At 43.9% G+C, this 14,831-nt stretch overlaps 1 protein-coding gene across 2 annotated transcripts in view; it reads left to right on the top strand.

Moving 5' to 3' along the window:
* KCNQ5 (potassium voltage-gated channel subfamily Q member 5) overlaps window positions 1-5,079 on the top strand; it is a 492,894-nt gene extending 487,815 nt beyond the window's left edge. For both annotated transcript variants that reach the window (XM_036414202.2, XM_036414201.2), the window contains one exon: window positions 682-5,079. In XM_036414202.2, the coding sequence (XP_036270095.1) occupies window positions 682-1,647 (966 nt within the window). In that variant the 3' untranslated portion in view covers window positions 1,648-5,079. The remainder of the gene's footprint in view (window positions 1-681) is intronic.
* The last annotated feature ends 9,752 nt before the right edge of the window (window positions 5,080-14,831 follow it).

Below are 14,831 nucleotides of genomic sequence, written 5' to 3'. Positions count from 1 at the left end.
GTTATTCTTATTGTCTCTTGTTTAGGCCACTCTGTAGAAAAAAATAATAATAATAAAAATAAAAAATAATTATAATTATCACTATAAAGACCATTTTCCAGAAATCAAATTGCTACCCCAATTTAATTATAAATATTTCAGGTATTCTGAAGCATTCGGTGTCTTTATTTTTCAATTCAGAATCACCTAGATTGCTGTTTAAGGCCTTAATTTTATTATAGAATAAGTTCCTTACTATACTGCAGAAGAGTTCCAGAATGTTTTCACAGAAGAGGCTTGGGAAAGGCAACATGACTGGGCTGGGCAATCTTGAAGTTGCATTTGTACAGGGCCTATATGGGTTGGGGAGTATCAATTGTCCACTTTAAAGAACTGAGGGAGAGGAGTGCCGACGAAGATTACGAAGAGCCCAGTGCATCCCCCACCTAAGTCTTCCCTTGGCCTCAGCACTGCTAGACATGACGTTCTAAAATGGTACTAAATCAAAAAAAATTTTTTTTAATTAAATTAAATAGCAATAAATATCAGGTCTGCATTGTCCTTAAACTATATTTTACTGTATTGGCACACAATGGTTTTTTTGTTTTTTGGGGTTTTGTTGTTGTTTTTTTTAAATTCTAAAGGTGGAGCCCTTTCTTAGTAACAGCTATACTCATCTGTAACCATTCCCCCCGTTTTCAGGTACAGTCCATTGAGTCCAAGCTGGACTGCCTGCTGGACATCTATCAGCAGGTCCTCCGGAAAGGCTCCGCCTCAGCCCTCACCCTGGCCTCCTTCCAGATCCCACCGTTTGAATGTGAACAGACATCTGACTATCAAAGCCCCGGGGACAGCAAGGACCTGTCCAGCTCCGCCCAGAACAGCGGCTGCCTCACCAGGTCGGCCAGCGCCAACATCTCCCGAGGCCTGCAGTTCATCCTGACGCCCAACGAGTTCAGCGCTCAGACTTTCTACGCGCTCAGCCCCACTATGCACAGCCAAGCAACACAGGTGCCGCTGAGTCAAAGCGACGGCTCCTCGGTGGTGGCCACCAACAACATTGCAAACCAAATAACCGCGGCCGCGAAGCCGGCGGCCCCAACCACTTTACAGATCCCGCCTCCCCTCCCGGCCATCAAGCACCCGCCCAGGCCAGAGACCCTGCACCCGAACCCCACGGGCTTACAGGAGAGCATCCCTGATGTCACCGCCTGCCTTGTTGCCTCCAAGGAAAACGTTCAGGTTGCACCGTCAACTCTGACCAAGGACCGTTCCCTGAGGAAGAGCTTTGACCTGGGAGGAGAAACTCTGTTGTCCGTCCACCCGGTGGCGCCCAAGGACCTGGGCAAATCTCTGTCTGTACAAAACCTGATCAGGTCCACGGAGGAGCTGAATATCCAGCTTTCAGGGAGTGAGTCAAGTGGCTCCAGAGGCAGCCAAGATTTTTACCCCAAATGGAGGGAATCCAAATTGTTTATAACTGATGAAGAGGTAGGTTCGGAAGAGACGGAGACAGACACTTTTGACGCCACGTCGCAGCAGCCTGCCAGGGAAACTGCTCTTGCGTCAGACTCACTGAGGACTGGAAGGTCTCGATCATCTCAGAGCATTAGTAAGGCCGGAGAGAGTACAGATGCCCTCAGCCTGCCTCACGTCAAACTGAAATAAGTCCGTCTTCTCCTTTCTAGGCATAGCGGTTCCTTTAGCCATACATATCATTGCATGAACTATTTCGAAAGCCCTCCTAAAGTTGAGTCTGCAAGGATCAGGAAGTACATGAAAGGCAGTGGATAAGCCCATTATCTTCTAATTGCATGAAAATGCATGTTTAGGGATGGCTGAAACTCCGAGGTACATCAGCATTAACCCGCTCGTTTAGTAACGTACCTTGAGTTAATAATCCTGAGAAACCAAGCACTGCTAGCGCTGTGGGGTGTATGAAAATTAGGTCATTTAGAAGATTCTGACTCTCTGTTTTGAAATTATTGGGAGGAAACACCTTCAAATTTCAGCCATTTCTGCTTAGTGATTAAATGCAAACTATATTTTCAAAATTGGGCCATAATGTATATTTAAACGCAATGGCACTCGTCCACAGCTGCTAACAAGGTACCAAGTAAAGCAGAATTTGGGAACAGTAGAAATGGCTGCTTCTTTCAAGATATATAGTTGCCAACCCATTCCTTATTCAGTCATATTATTATTCATGTAATTTGAATGTCAGTATGTGTGCTTTTGGTGATTGACTGCTGTGGCAAGCAATTTTGCACATCATTTTCATGTTGTCTTTATGATGAGAATGTTCTTCGATTGGAAAATGTACAAATCATGGAATTCAGGGCCAGTGGGGCAAATAGACTGAGTGTTTGACACAGTTGACGTTATGGAAACATATCCCTCTAATGGCGGGAATCAACTTTATAAGTTTGTCATCTTCTACCCACACAACGGAAATGCTGATCAGTAGGATGGTCAGTGAGGCTGGGCTGAGCTCTCTGCAATGGCGCCTGCCCAGCCTTGCCAACGCTGCCCACAGAAAGGGGAGGAGTGAGAAGCCGCTCCCGCTAAGCTGGTTCACAGGCAGGGTCCCAGGGACTGAGACATGGGCAGGAGACTGTGATGGGGAAGGCCTGAGAACCCAGAGACAACACCAGAAAGTCAGGGAAGTTCAAGAAAGTGACGTCCCCTCCAAGGGCAGAGAGAGGGAGCGAAACAAACCAAAATAAAAGAACTCAATTTTTTTTTTTTTTAGAAAATGAGTACTACTAAGAAATTCAACTACCTAAACATCTTATATATAAACAGAGAAATTTTGCAAGGTATTTATTTTTTATATGCCCTGAATGTGTTTTGCCATTATGTAGTACATTTTACATATGAAAGGCTGAAACGAAACCTCCTTTCCTTCTTATACCATAGTGAATATTTTCCATTCTCCCCAAGAATGTTGTCCCAAATCTGAAATGATTGGCTCCATTTCCTGGTATAAGCACTAACAGTTAGAAAAGCCAGGTAGTACTGGCAGGGTCTGCAAATCAAAACACTTCATCATATGACAGGACCACAAAAAGCCCAAGAGAAATAAAATGAAACATGTATTTACCGGAAAGCAAGCAATGCTGACAGCTTGTTAGAAACCAGTCTACCGAGCTCAGACCCACAGAACTTCAGCCAAGGGAATGGCCTTCGAAAGGCAAGGAGAAGCAAGAGAGCACTCAATTCACGTCAACTCCAGCCACAAAGGATGTTTTTAAAGGTCTCCCCTCCCAACCCCATCGCACCCCAAACCCCCTGCTGAAAAACTCCTGCAGCTCGAAGAATGAGCAGGGATATGGACTGGGTAGCCAAAGGCAGGAGGAGGTCCTGAAATCCCCCGGCACTTCCCAGTTCTCTCTCACAACCTGCTTTCTCCACCCCTGACTCTCTCCTTACTTTTCTTCTTCTCCATTAACTGCTTGTCAATTCTCGGCCACTGTTTTGCTTCTAAATTTCACTAGGCCTTACCCAGCCTCCAACCCCAAAGAAACTACATCTCCACTCCCCCTACAATGTGCTCCCCAACCTTCTAAAGTCCTTGTCCCTGTTGGTAGACACCGACATTTTGAAACCTTCCTCTTCTCGCCTGCCCAAGTTCTAGCACATTCTCCTGGAGTGTATCGTTCAGAATCTTCTCGGCCCCCGGAGACACACCGAAGGTAGAGTCTAATTTTACACTCCAGCTAAAAGGGTTTTGCCAAACTTTTAAAGGAATTATTTTCATTTTTGAAACATCTTAGCCAATTATCCAATGCAATTGTTCATCTACCCATGTCTCTACTCAACCTGAAGTTGTGATACATCCTCTGGAGGAGGTTGCACACACACAAATACACGCACGCACACGCACATGCACATGCGCACACACCCCTCCACTGACCTAAAGCCAGACATCTCCATACACTCAGAGGAAGAGAGAGGAGGCAACTTTCAGGTAGCACTGATTCCTGGACAGACTCTGTCCTGAGTCAAACCCCACTGGCAGCAGGAATTCTGAATGTATTGGGGACCCCTCCTTGGGCTTCTTTTTGGGCTTCAAACACAGCACAGTTCATCCAGCAATCGCTGAAGATAGAGGATTCAGAAATAAAACCTACAAACATCACTGAGGTCTTAATCCTAGCAAAATGCAATGAACCATGTTGTGAGAAACTTTTATACATTGAAGCTATGACCATATTGTGTCTATCTTAACTCTAGCACAAAAAAATTTTTTTTGGATGTTCAAAGATAGTTGTGTGGAAAATGTAGGGTCTGTCTGTTGTGTGTCTCTCTGGGGAGTTCCGAGGGGTCTCCCATTTATACCTAGCAGAGTTCCATTGGCCAACCCCAAATGGTGTCTAGAAGCACAGTTCCACTGAGCACTGAGTAACCACATGTTTTCTCAGCTCCAGTCTGTCTGCCTTCTTCAACATGCAGGGCTGATCAAGCTTATACTTCATTGCAAACATCCCTCATATGAGGTTAACTAAAAGATGTTCTGTGTCTGATCTAAATGTCTGCATTGTGTTCAACTAAATTAATGTATGTAGATTGCAAGTTTTGTTTAAAGGAAGACACTTCATTGAGTTTTTTAGTCATTATCTTTTGTTCAAGTGTGCCTTTCTCACCTCGCGTTGACTCCGTGATTCTGAAAGTTTTGATCTGCAGGTAAAACAAGTCTAAGAGAGAGGAGGATACCAGGCACAGTGACTAATTCTCTTGCCCATTTGCAGAGCCAATCTGTAAAGAATATGGACACACGAGCAACTAAATTAATGGGTCACTTCCGAAAATACCAAAATAGTCCCTTATCTCCCCAGAAACTGATTTTTTTTTTTTTTGCCTTAAAGTGACTTGGTTGTGTTTTTGTAAGAGAAACTTAATTTAATACAAGTACGTGCATTTACGTGAGCAGTTCTAAAGTCATGTACGGCAATGCAATTGTCTCTTTCCTGAAAACAAATAAATCAGGAATACCATATCCATTTCAAGCTACCATTAAAATGTAATTTCCTTTGCTCTCTTTTACTGGGATTATTTGTTTTAAAGTAAAACATTAAAAAGATGTCTATAAACAACTAATGTGATTGTCTTTCTCTAGAACTAACTGGCGGGTTCCGACCTGACTGGTCCCAGTCAACCAAACTGACCATACACAAATTTGGGGTTTAAATACAAAAATTATATTTTTAAAATGTGGCTGAAGACATCATTGGTAATTTGGGAGGGAAAGAGGCTTGAAAATATTTTGGGGGGTTTATTAAAAAAATAACTTGCCATTGATTTTATTTATTTTTTTGTTTGTTTGATATATCAAAACTCAGATACCAGTGCATGTGGGCTTCGCGTTAACTATAATATAATAAAAGGGTTTGTTCAGCAAGTGACAGGAAGTGGTGGCCAGGCAGTGCCCAAATGCAGTGCCCCAGCCCCTGGCTACTCACAATTACCATTCTTAGCACCTCCCCAGCTCTGCCTTACCAGGGGAGGGCTTCTGCTCCAAAAGGAATCTCTTCTTTCCTTTAAAAAAAAAAAAAAAAAAATCCCCATTTTTTTTCTGTTCCACTAGTGATTTTGTACTACGTGTCCATGGTTAATTCCAGGGAAATGATTTTAGCGGAGGCTCAGGAAGTTAGAGCCCTGGAATGCATAGCAATAAAAGCCCTAACAGAGGCGTGTTAGACAGAAGGAAGAAGAATGAGGATAACAGGAGGGGCCTTCCCATCGTGACTCTAAATGAGGTCAGAAAGGTCTGTGCCTATTCTACCGCCTCCCGGAGAAACCAGTGAAAATAAAACGGCGTGGGACATGCTGCTTGACCAACGCAAAAAGTGTAAACCGCTTCCAAAGGCCTTTGAACTACTGTAGCAGTACTTCTCATCCCCACCATTTAAAAGCAAGATATACTTAGGACAGTCATTCTGCCCTAACCATTGATAAATACAGGCTCCCAGACCTTGAAGTGACCAGTTTTATTAGACTGGTTGTAACTGCCTCCAGAATCTAGTACAGTATAAATCATTTCTTTAAATTTTTTTAATTTTGACTAATTACAATAAGCAATTCACCTCAAGCCTACCTAATTCCAAATTATTGACGTTTTTACTACATTTCAAAGCAGAAATTCATCAGACACATCATGTTTAAACCATAGGTTTTATGCACCACCCTGGAAATCACCACAAAACTGATGAATGGAACTTTTTTTTATTCAAATAAATAAATGGAAAATCCAAAGGCACGTGGAATGATATACTCCTCTTTGCCCATTCACATGAGGCACTTCATCTATAATCATAAAAGCACAATATGCTAAGTAGACCAGACGTCCTTCCAGGTATCCTTCCTTCCTTTCAGACAAAGCTGGGGCTGCAAGGGAAGCCCAGGTCCTGGGTGCCTGCCGGCAGTTAGAGGGAAGCCTGGGTGTCCGGGGAAAAAAGGCCTACTCTTGCACGAATTTTGTGCCTCAGGCCTCTAGTTTCTATCATAATTTTGTTGACCAGTTTACAATCAGCATGCTCTAGGATAGACATGCAGGTCTCAGCAACCTTCCCATACATTGTCACAACCTACACCTCCCTTTTCACCTTTTCACCAATACGCTTTTTTTCTTATCATTAGTAATGCTCATCTCTTCATTCATTGCTGCTTCTTCCTTTCCTTCCCCTTTGATTTCCTGGATTGTCAGCCCCACCATGCCTATGACCCCTGGTAACTAGGGAGACACCCTTTTCTTTCCATTGGCTACAGCTCAGGGTGCCATTTGCCATCATGAGTGTAATGATGACATCACACCACACACGTTCCAGATTATAGACGCTTTTGAGCATCTCCGAAGCCCCTCAGCTGAGCCCTCTGGGTGATGCTGCAACACCGCCTCCCGTTACCACAGATTCCACCGTGGGCTTGGTGGTAGGACCTCTGCCACAAGGGATGGGAACTCCTTGCCTTTAAAGGAAGACGGTTCTGCTGTTCTGCATGGCTCAGTGGTTGAGCATCAACCTATGAACCAGGAGCTCAAAGTTCGATTCCTGGTCAGGGCACATACCTGGGTGTCAGGCTTGGTCTCCAGTAGGGGGCATGCAGGAGGCAGCCGATGGATGATTCTTTAACATAATTGATGTTTCTATCTCTCTCTCTCCTTCTCCCTTCCTCTCTAAAATCAATAAAAGATATATTTAGGGAGAAAAAAAGGGAAGACTGTTCTGCTCTAGATCCCCAAGGTTGTCCATTACCCTCTCCTTCCCCATATCTCCAGCATCTCGCTCTCACTCTTTTTCCTCACAAACATGAGTAAGCTTCTCCCGTGTTACCAGCAATGCTTGAGAATTTACTGTCCTCTGTGTTCCACTCTCCTCTCACCATTAGAACCAAACTGTGTGTGAGATAAATTACACAAGGGCTTTCCGTTTCCACAGCACCCGCCCCCTAATCAGCACGTGGCAGTCAGACCCGGGCCTCTCCAACACCTCAGAACAACCGCCCCGAGTTCACCCCAAGCTTCTAGAAATTGATTCAGTGAACACATGCCATCAGCATCCCTTCTGGCCTTTCTGAGATGGTGGACACTACAACCACTCTTTTTTTTTCTTTTCTTTTTTTCTGCAAAAAGCTTTATTGTTTCATTTGGTCCGACGCAGGGGAGAGGGCTCCAGGGTGGTTAATAGAATGGCTAGTAATAGTTTTGGGAAGAGGCTCAGGTAAAAGCCAGAGACGCCAAGGGGATGTGAGGGGGGTGGGGGGATTCTGAAAAGTTTCTGGGCTCCAAAGGCTCCTAGTCGTGCTTGAGGGTGAGCCTTTCGAAGAGTCACTCGCCCAGCCCAGCCTGGGGGGTGGGCCAGCCTGCGGGGTGAGCCAGGTGTGGCCCATCTTCTTGGTGAGTTTCACCTGCTCCCGCAGGAAGTGGTTCTCCCGGAAGTCAGAGCTGAGGGCCTGAGCGGGTGGAATCCAGGGCCTGCAGCTCCAGAAGGGCCTGGCTCAGGCTCCTCTCCGGGGCCAGGGCAGCTGCCTTGGCGTCCTGAGTTTTGGCCCAGTCACCCTGGGAAGGTTTCTGCACGTCCTGGAAGAGAATTCAGCCGCCTCGCTGGTTTTGCAACTTTAAGAGACGCTCCTCGCCCTCGTGCTTCTTCTCCGCCAACGCGTGGAAAAAGTGGCCCACCCCCCAGAGCCACATCGTCGCGGTGGAAACAAGCCCGGAGAGAGGTAGGTGTGGGGCCCCAGGTGCAGGCTGGCCAGGCGGTTCAGCCTCCACCTCGGTGGAATAATTCTGACGAATTTGGGAGCTCATGGTTGTTCAGCAATGAGGAGTTAAGGTAGAAAAAAGAAAAAAAAAAAAAAAAAAAAACGGTGTGTTGGCCGGTCCTGGAGGTGGGTCTGAGGTGGTGACTGGATGAGTCGCAGGAGAGTGGCCGGAGGCTGGAAGAACGGGCGTCCCTGGGTCCGTTCCGTCCAAACACAGTTGAAGCAATAGACAGATCGGGGACCTCCGAGTACGCTGCCTACAACCACTCTTAAAACTGCTTCTCAGTTTGCCTCCTACCTTTCTGGCTCCACCATCTTTATTCATTTTTTGAATCTCCTCAATTTTTTTTCATCATTTGACTGTCAGTGTTCCCACACATTCCATCATCAGCCTCTCCCCTTCTCCCCCCACCCCCACCCCCTGACACTTCTTGCTCTCCCCTAGGCAATCTCATCTATGTTCTCAACTAGTAATGCCAGCCAGCTCCCCGGGCACACAGCCCCTGCCCAGATCCGCGCCCCCCCCCCCCCCCCAGCATCACCTCGAAAGTCTTCACTTGGGCCCAAAGTCAGGTGCCACAATTGAAACTATTTCAGAGCAGCCGAAACTGTTTTGGCTCAGTGGATAGAGAGTCAGCCTGCGGACTGAAAGGTCCCGGGTTCGATTCTGGTCAAGGGCATGTACTTTGGTTGCAGGCACATCCCCAGTAGGGGGTGTGCAAGAGGCAGCTGATCGATGATTCTCACTCATCGATGTTTCTAACTCTCTATCCCTCTTCTCTCTTCTTCTCTGTAAAAAAATCAATAAAATATATTTTAGAAAAGAAACTATTTCAGAGCAGGGACATCTCACTGGCACTATAATCTTGGGCTTACACTGTGCCATGCAGTGGGCACTCATCTAACTTTTGTTTAATAACTGGCCAAAACCCATGAAATTAACACATTTTGCTGGCTTCAAGACTACATTTCAAATTCAAACATTTCATAGCACTTCCACCACAGCCCTGCACTGTAGTCCAAGTCACCATCTTCTCGCACCTGGAAGGCTATAATAGCTCATTGTGAGATGCTGGCTGCCGGAGAAGGCTGGAGAGGAGAGTTCAAGTGGGGACACGTGTAGCTTGAGTAAAGAGATCCAAATGTACATTTGGCATTCAGGGAAGTTCTAGAACGGAGATTTAGCAAGTCTTACTAATCAATTTGTTCATGGTTTGAGGGAACCTCAGGATCCGTTGCTCGGGCAGGGGGTGGGGGGGGGGGGAAACCTTCCCAGTCCCACCCCCAAACTTCTGGCAGTCCGTCAGGGGCAATGCTTGGGTACCCACGTTCACCAGGCTGCCTGCTTCCCCAGGCAGTTGGTCGGACCACTTTCTGTCTCCATCTAGACACATCCCTCCCCATGCCTTTCTTCTCTCTCTTGCCTGTGTTTTACGGTATAGGGGGCTCCTGAGGATCCCAAGTGGGTCCCTTCTTTTCTAGAAGACCCCGTTTTCAACTCAGAGCAGCCTGACCAGTCTCCGGGTCTGAGAGAAGTAGTTGGTGAAGAAGCTGTCTTTTTCTGTTTCATAGTCTTTTTCCGGCCTGTCTCCAGGAGTTGCACAGGGGGCACACCCCTGCTCCCCAGATGTCAGCACTGGGCCTGCCCAGAGCCCCTGCTGGGCCATGAGAGTTATCCAAAGGGAAGAGGACAGCACATCAAAGACCTTGCACATTGAGTCTCTTATTTTTGTCCAAAGAACACTCTCTTACATTTAGGAGACATGTCTCAAATATATGCCTAGAAGGCCTGAGACAGGATTAGGCTACAAATTCAAACTTCAGTCAATGCCCTTCACATCTCTCTCAACCATGGATGAGCAAAACTTTCCCTCCCATCTCAACTGCCTTGGCAATGTTTAAAATCTTTTAAAAAGATAGGTTTCTGTAATAATCAGGAGGAAGCCTGGTGTCTGCATTAAGAGTAGTACCTTAGTGTTGCACAAACAAAATTAGAAAATAAGTATCATTAATCACAATGAAAGTGGGACAATTATTAGTCCCTTAGCATAGGTTTGAGCAGAGGCTGGGGAGTCACTGTAGATAGCAGATTAATATGGAAGGATAGCCTCAATATTTGTTTCTATTCCTGTAAGCTTACTTCATATGTAAGCATAGTGTGTGTTTTTTTTTAAGTCAATGTCCAATTTTGATAGAACTGAAGGTTAGGATTAATATTGTGAGAAAATTCAAATTCCAGAATAGATCTATAGAAAGTCTACCTTTTTTGTTTTGTTTTGTTAATCCTCATCGAGAATATTTTTTCCATTTTATTTATTTACTTATTTAGTTGCTTGTTTGTTTTTTATCTTTTTTTGTTTGTTTGTTTGTAGTTGCCTTTTTAATTTATCTTTTTACTTTTTTATTTTTTTTCACTTTTTAAATTTATTTTTTTATTAAATTATTATATGTGTACATATCTTACCATTGCCCCCCTCCACTCCCATACATGCCCTCCCTCCCCAGAATTTTGTGTCCATTGGTTATACTTGTATGCATTATACAAGTCCTTCGGTTGATCTCTTATCTCCCCCATATCTCCCTACCCTTCCCGCTGTAATTTGACAGTCTGCTTGTTGCTTTACTGTCTCTGTATCTATCTTTTGGTTCATCAGTTTATAATTTATCTTTATTGATATTCCCTTTCCCCCCCCCCCCTCCATTGGTTCCCTCCATCCTGCTTCCCCAGGCTTTCACTGCACTTTTGTCTGTTTCCATGGGTTATTAATATATGAAAGTAGAAGGGAGGGAGGGACGGGGAGAGAGAGAGAGAAAGGGGGTGGGGTAACAACCATGGATTAGTTGCCTCTTGCACACCCTGCAATCCAGGTGCATACCTTGACTGGGACCCTTCTGTGCACAGGCCCGTGCTCTAACTGCTGAGCAACACAGATCAAGGCTCTAACTGCTGAGCAACACAGATCAAGGCAGAAAAATCTACCTTTTAAAAAAGTTTTGAAAGGAACAGTTATCAATTTTTTGTTAGTTAAATCAGGTAGAGGATGACAAATCATTACTCAGACTAAGAACAATAGCTATAGCCTGAGTAAAACACATAAGAGAATTTTCACTTTCTTTTTTTAAATTTAATTTTATTGATTTTTTTACAGAGAGGAAGGGAGAGAGAGAGCTAGAAACGTCAATGAGAGAGAAACATCGACCAGCTGCCTCTTGCACATCCCCTACCAGGGATGTGCCCTTGACCGGAATCGAACCTGGGACCTTTCAGTCCGCAGACCGACGCTCTACCGCTGAGCCAAACCGGTTTCGGCGAGAATTTTCACTTTCTTAAATTCAGAGAAATGCTACAGAGGATTAGGATAAAATGTGTAGGTAGATACAAGAACCAAGAAACTTTTTGGTTGGTTGGCCTCTAGGGGGCGCCAAAATAAAAGGATAAGTGGAGCAAAATGAAAAGGAGGGGAAAGATATCCAAAAAATCTGTCTTGTTTTATTATCTTGAGTGGAAGCTATCTATTTCATGTCACCGTTGGCTTGCTCTGAAGGCCTTGGTGTTTTACGTAGTCTTCTTCCAAAGATCATTCACTGCTAGAGGACACATCTTCAGTGTAAGTCTCTTTCAAAAGACTAAATCTCCGGTTCCCAATCAAGCAGTCTGATTGGGTGGCTATTTGGGAAATATTGCATATACCTATTAATGATAAAGCTGGATGCATAAAATGAGTCCTTTGTAATACTTAGAATTGTAAGCTTACAATATGGCAGGAGCAAATCCCAGGAGTTGATCTCATTGTCATCAAGGCTAATAGCAATTCTCAGACTATGGATGTTCAAGAGTCTTGGAGAGTATTTATTCTCAAATTTAGATTTATAATTCATTTTTTTCTTTCTGGTTTTTCTCAACATCAATTTGGAACAGTGACGTTTTGGTTGTTTTTTAATAAAGGACATTTTGGAACTGTTTTGAGGGGTTTGGGAGGGGGTTGTGGTTTGTTGTTGTTAATCCTCACCCCAGGATATTTTTCCCATTAATTTTTAGAAAGAGTGGAAGGGAGGGAGGGAAGAAGGGAAGGTGGGAGGAGAGAGAGAAACATCAATGTGAGAAAATAAACATCAATTGGTTGCCTCCCTCCTGAGCCCTGAATGGGGCTGGGGAATGTACCTGCAACCCTGGTACATACCCTTGACCAGGAATCAAACCCATGATCCTTCAGTGCACGAGCTGATGCTCTACCAGTGAGCCACACTAGCCAGTTCTGGAGCTGCTTTTCACTAACAACCACAGTGAAATCAGCTGGGATTTCTTAGGTCCAGAATAACAATTAAGCAATTTATCATCAGTACCTTAGCTGTATCCATCAGGGATATTCTCGTTGCATCCTGAAAATAAGCACACAATAGCCAGCACATATTTATAAGCCATCGCTGGGGGATGTTGCTTTGCTCCATGCTACTTCATTAGCAGTTGTAAGCTTAGGTATTTCCTCTGGATCCTGGCCCATTACACTTTGAATGAGCCTCCACTTTTTTTATTATGGCTCCCCCCCCTCCCCCCCCTCCCCCCCGGGAATAACAAAGCTTCTAAGAGTTCTTTAATTTCTTGTCGTTTTTTATGAGATTTGCACAAGAAGTAAACAATAAATAAATAAAGGCACCCTGCAGGTTAGCTGGGTCCTCCGCTGCAACCATACCTCAGTGTAACATCTAGCATCTCTCTATCTGCTGCTGCTTGTCTCACGCCACACAGGTGTTGATCCTGAGAATACTACCCAATCTCTCCACTGGGGAGCTCGACCAAAGATGATTCTGATCAATGAACATCGTTACACAAATCTGTTGCTGTCGATGGAGAAGTAAAAAAATGACAACAAGCCCAGCCAGCATGGCTCAGTTGTTGAACTTCGACCTATGAACCAGGAGGTCATAGTTCAATTCCTGCTCGGGGCATATATGCCTGGGTTGCAGACTTGATCAATGATTCTCTCTCATCATTGATGTTTCTATCTCTCTCTCTCTCTCTCCCTCCCCCTTCCACTCTGAAATCAATAAAAATATTTTTTTTTTAAAAGATGACAACAAATCTACTCTGATCAGTTGGTAATAAAGTGAAGAGGTTGGAAAGGACATGGAACTATGAGAGGAACGCAGAATCGAGAGGGCTTCCTGGCTTCAGTCAAAGCCAGCTCCACTGATGTTTCATCCTGTTCTTCACCGCTTGAAATTACCCCCCACAGAAAATAAAAAGTTTAGCTGAAACTGGTTTGGCTCAGTGGATAAAGTGTTGGCCTGTGGACTGAAAGGTCCCAGGTTCAATTCCGGTCAAGGGCATGTACCTTGGTTGCGGGCACATCCCCAGTAGAGGTTGTGCAAGAGGCAGCTGATCAATGATTCTCTCTCATCGATGTTTCTAACTCTCTATCCCTTTCTCTTCCTCTCTGTAAAAAATCAATAAGATGTATGAAAAGAAAAGAAAAGAAAAGAAAAGAAAAGAAAAGAAAAGAAAAGAAAAGAAAAGAAAAGAAAAGAAAAGAAAAGAAAACAGAAAGTTTAAGAAGAGGCAGAAGAAAACATCAAAGCGATGCACATGGGAATGGATTCCCCCCTGGGGCCTCCAGAAAGGAACGCAGGCTGCTGACAACTTGATTTTGGCCCAGCGAGACCCATACCAAACTTTTGACTCACAAAGCTAGGAGTTCATATATTTTTGTTTTACGAAGCCACAAAGTTTGTAGGAATTTGTAATAGTAGCAATAGAAAGTTAGTACACCAAGCCTCAAGAGAGATTAAAAGAAGCTAAACTTATATTTGGGAAGGGAGGGCAGCTATTTGAAAACAGATTAGAAATTTGGCTCTAAAAAAAAAAAAGGAAAGATCTAGCTAAGATCTTGTAGACTTATTCATCAAATGCTAGGATATTAGGATGAGGCAAGAACTACATAACATTGGAAATGGTTAAGTAAATAAACCAGGCAGTATTACTCAAAAAAATGATACTGAGTATGGGAAACAGACACAAACATTGCTGTCAAGGCATAACTCCAGAATGTGGTAACACAGGCATCAGAAGTTTTAAACATGTTGGCAATGATTTAGGGGTAAGAATGTTTATGGGCAGCAGCATTAGAGTGAGAGTGATACATGTTGGTACATTCATTAACAAATGGTTATGTAAATTGCTGTAGAAAACCATTGATTGCTATGGGAACATGTTCACAATAAGTAGAAAAATCATGCTTTAAAAAACTCTCGAACCATAACTGGTTTGGCTCAATGGATAGTCTGCAGACTGAAGGATCCCGGGTTTGAGTCTGATTAGGGGCACCATCCCCATGAAGGGACATGCAGGAGGTAGCCAATCAATGTTTCTCTCTCATCATTGATGTTTCTCTCTCTCTCTCCCTCTCTCTTCTTCTCTGAAATCTATACAAATATTTTTTTTTACAAATACATTTTTATAAATTCTTAAAACCAATATAATTTAACCAATGTCATCCCAATAAATTCAATAATAATTTCAAAAACTCACTATTTTCAAAGCTTCCTGAAATAGGCCAATCCAACTATTATACATGCCTACATAAATGTTTAGTTTT

The sequence above is a fragment of the Pipistrellus kuhlii genome, unplaced genomic scaffold (assembly GCF_014108245.1).
Source record: "Pipistrellus kuhlii isolate mPipKuh1 unplaced genomic scaffold, mPipKuh1.p scaffold_m20_p_5, whole genome shotgun sequence".
NCBI lineage: Eukaryota > Metazoa > Chordata > Mammalia > Chiroptera > Vespertilionidae > Pipistrellus > Pipistrellus kuhlii.
Note: the sequence above shows the minus strand (reverse complement) of the source record. Positions and strands in the feature narration are given on the sequence as shown.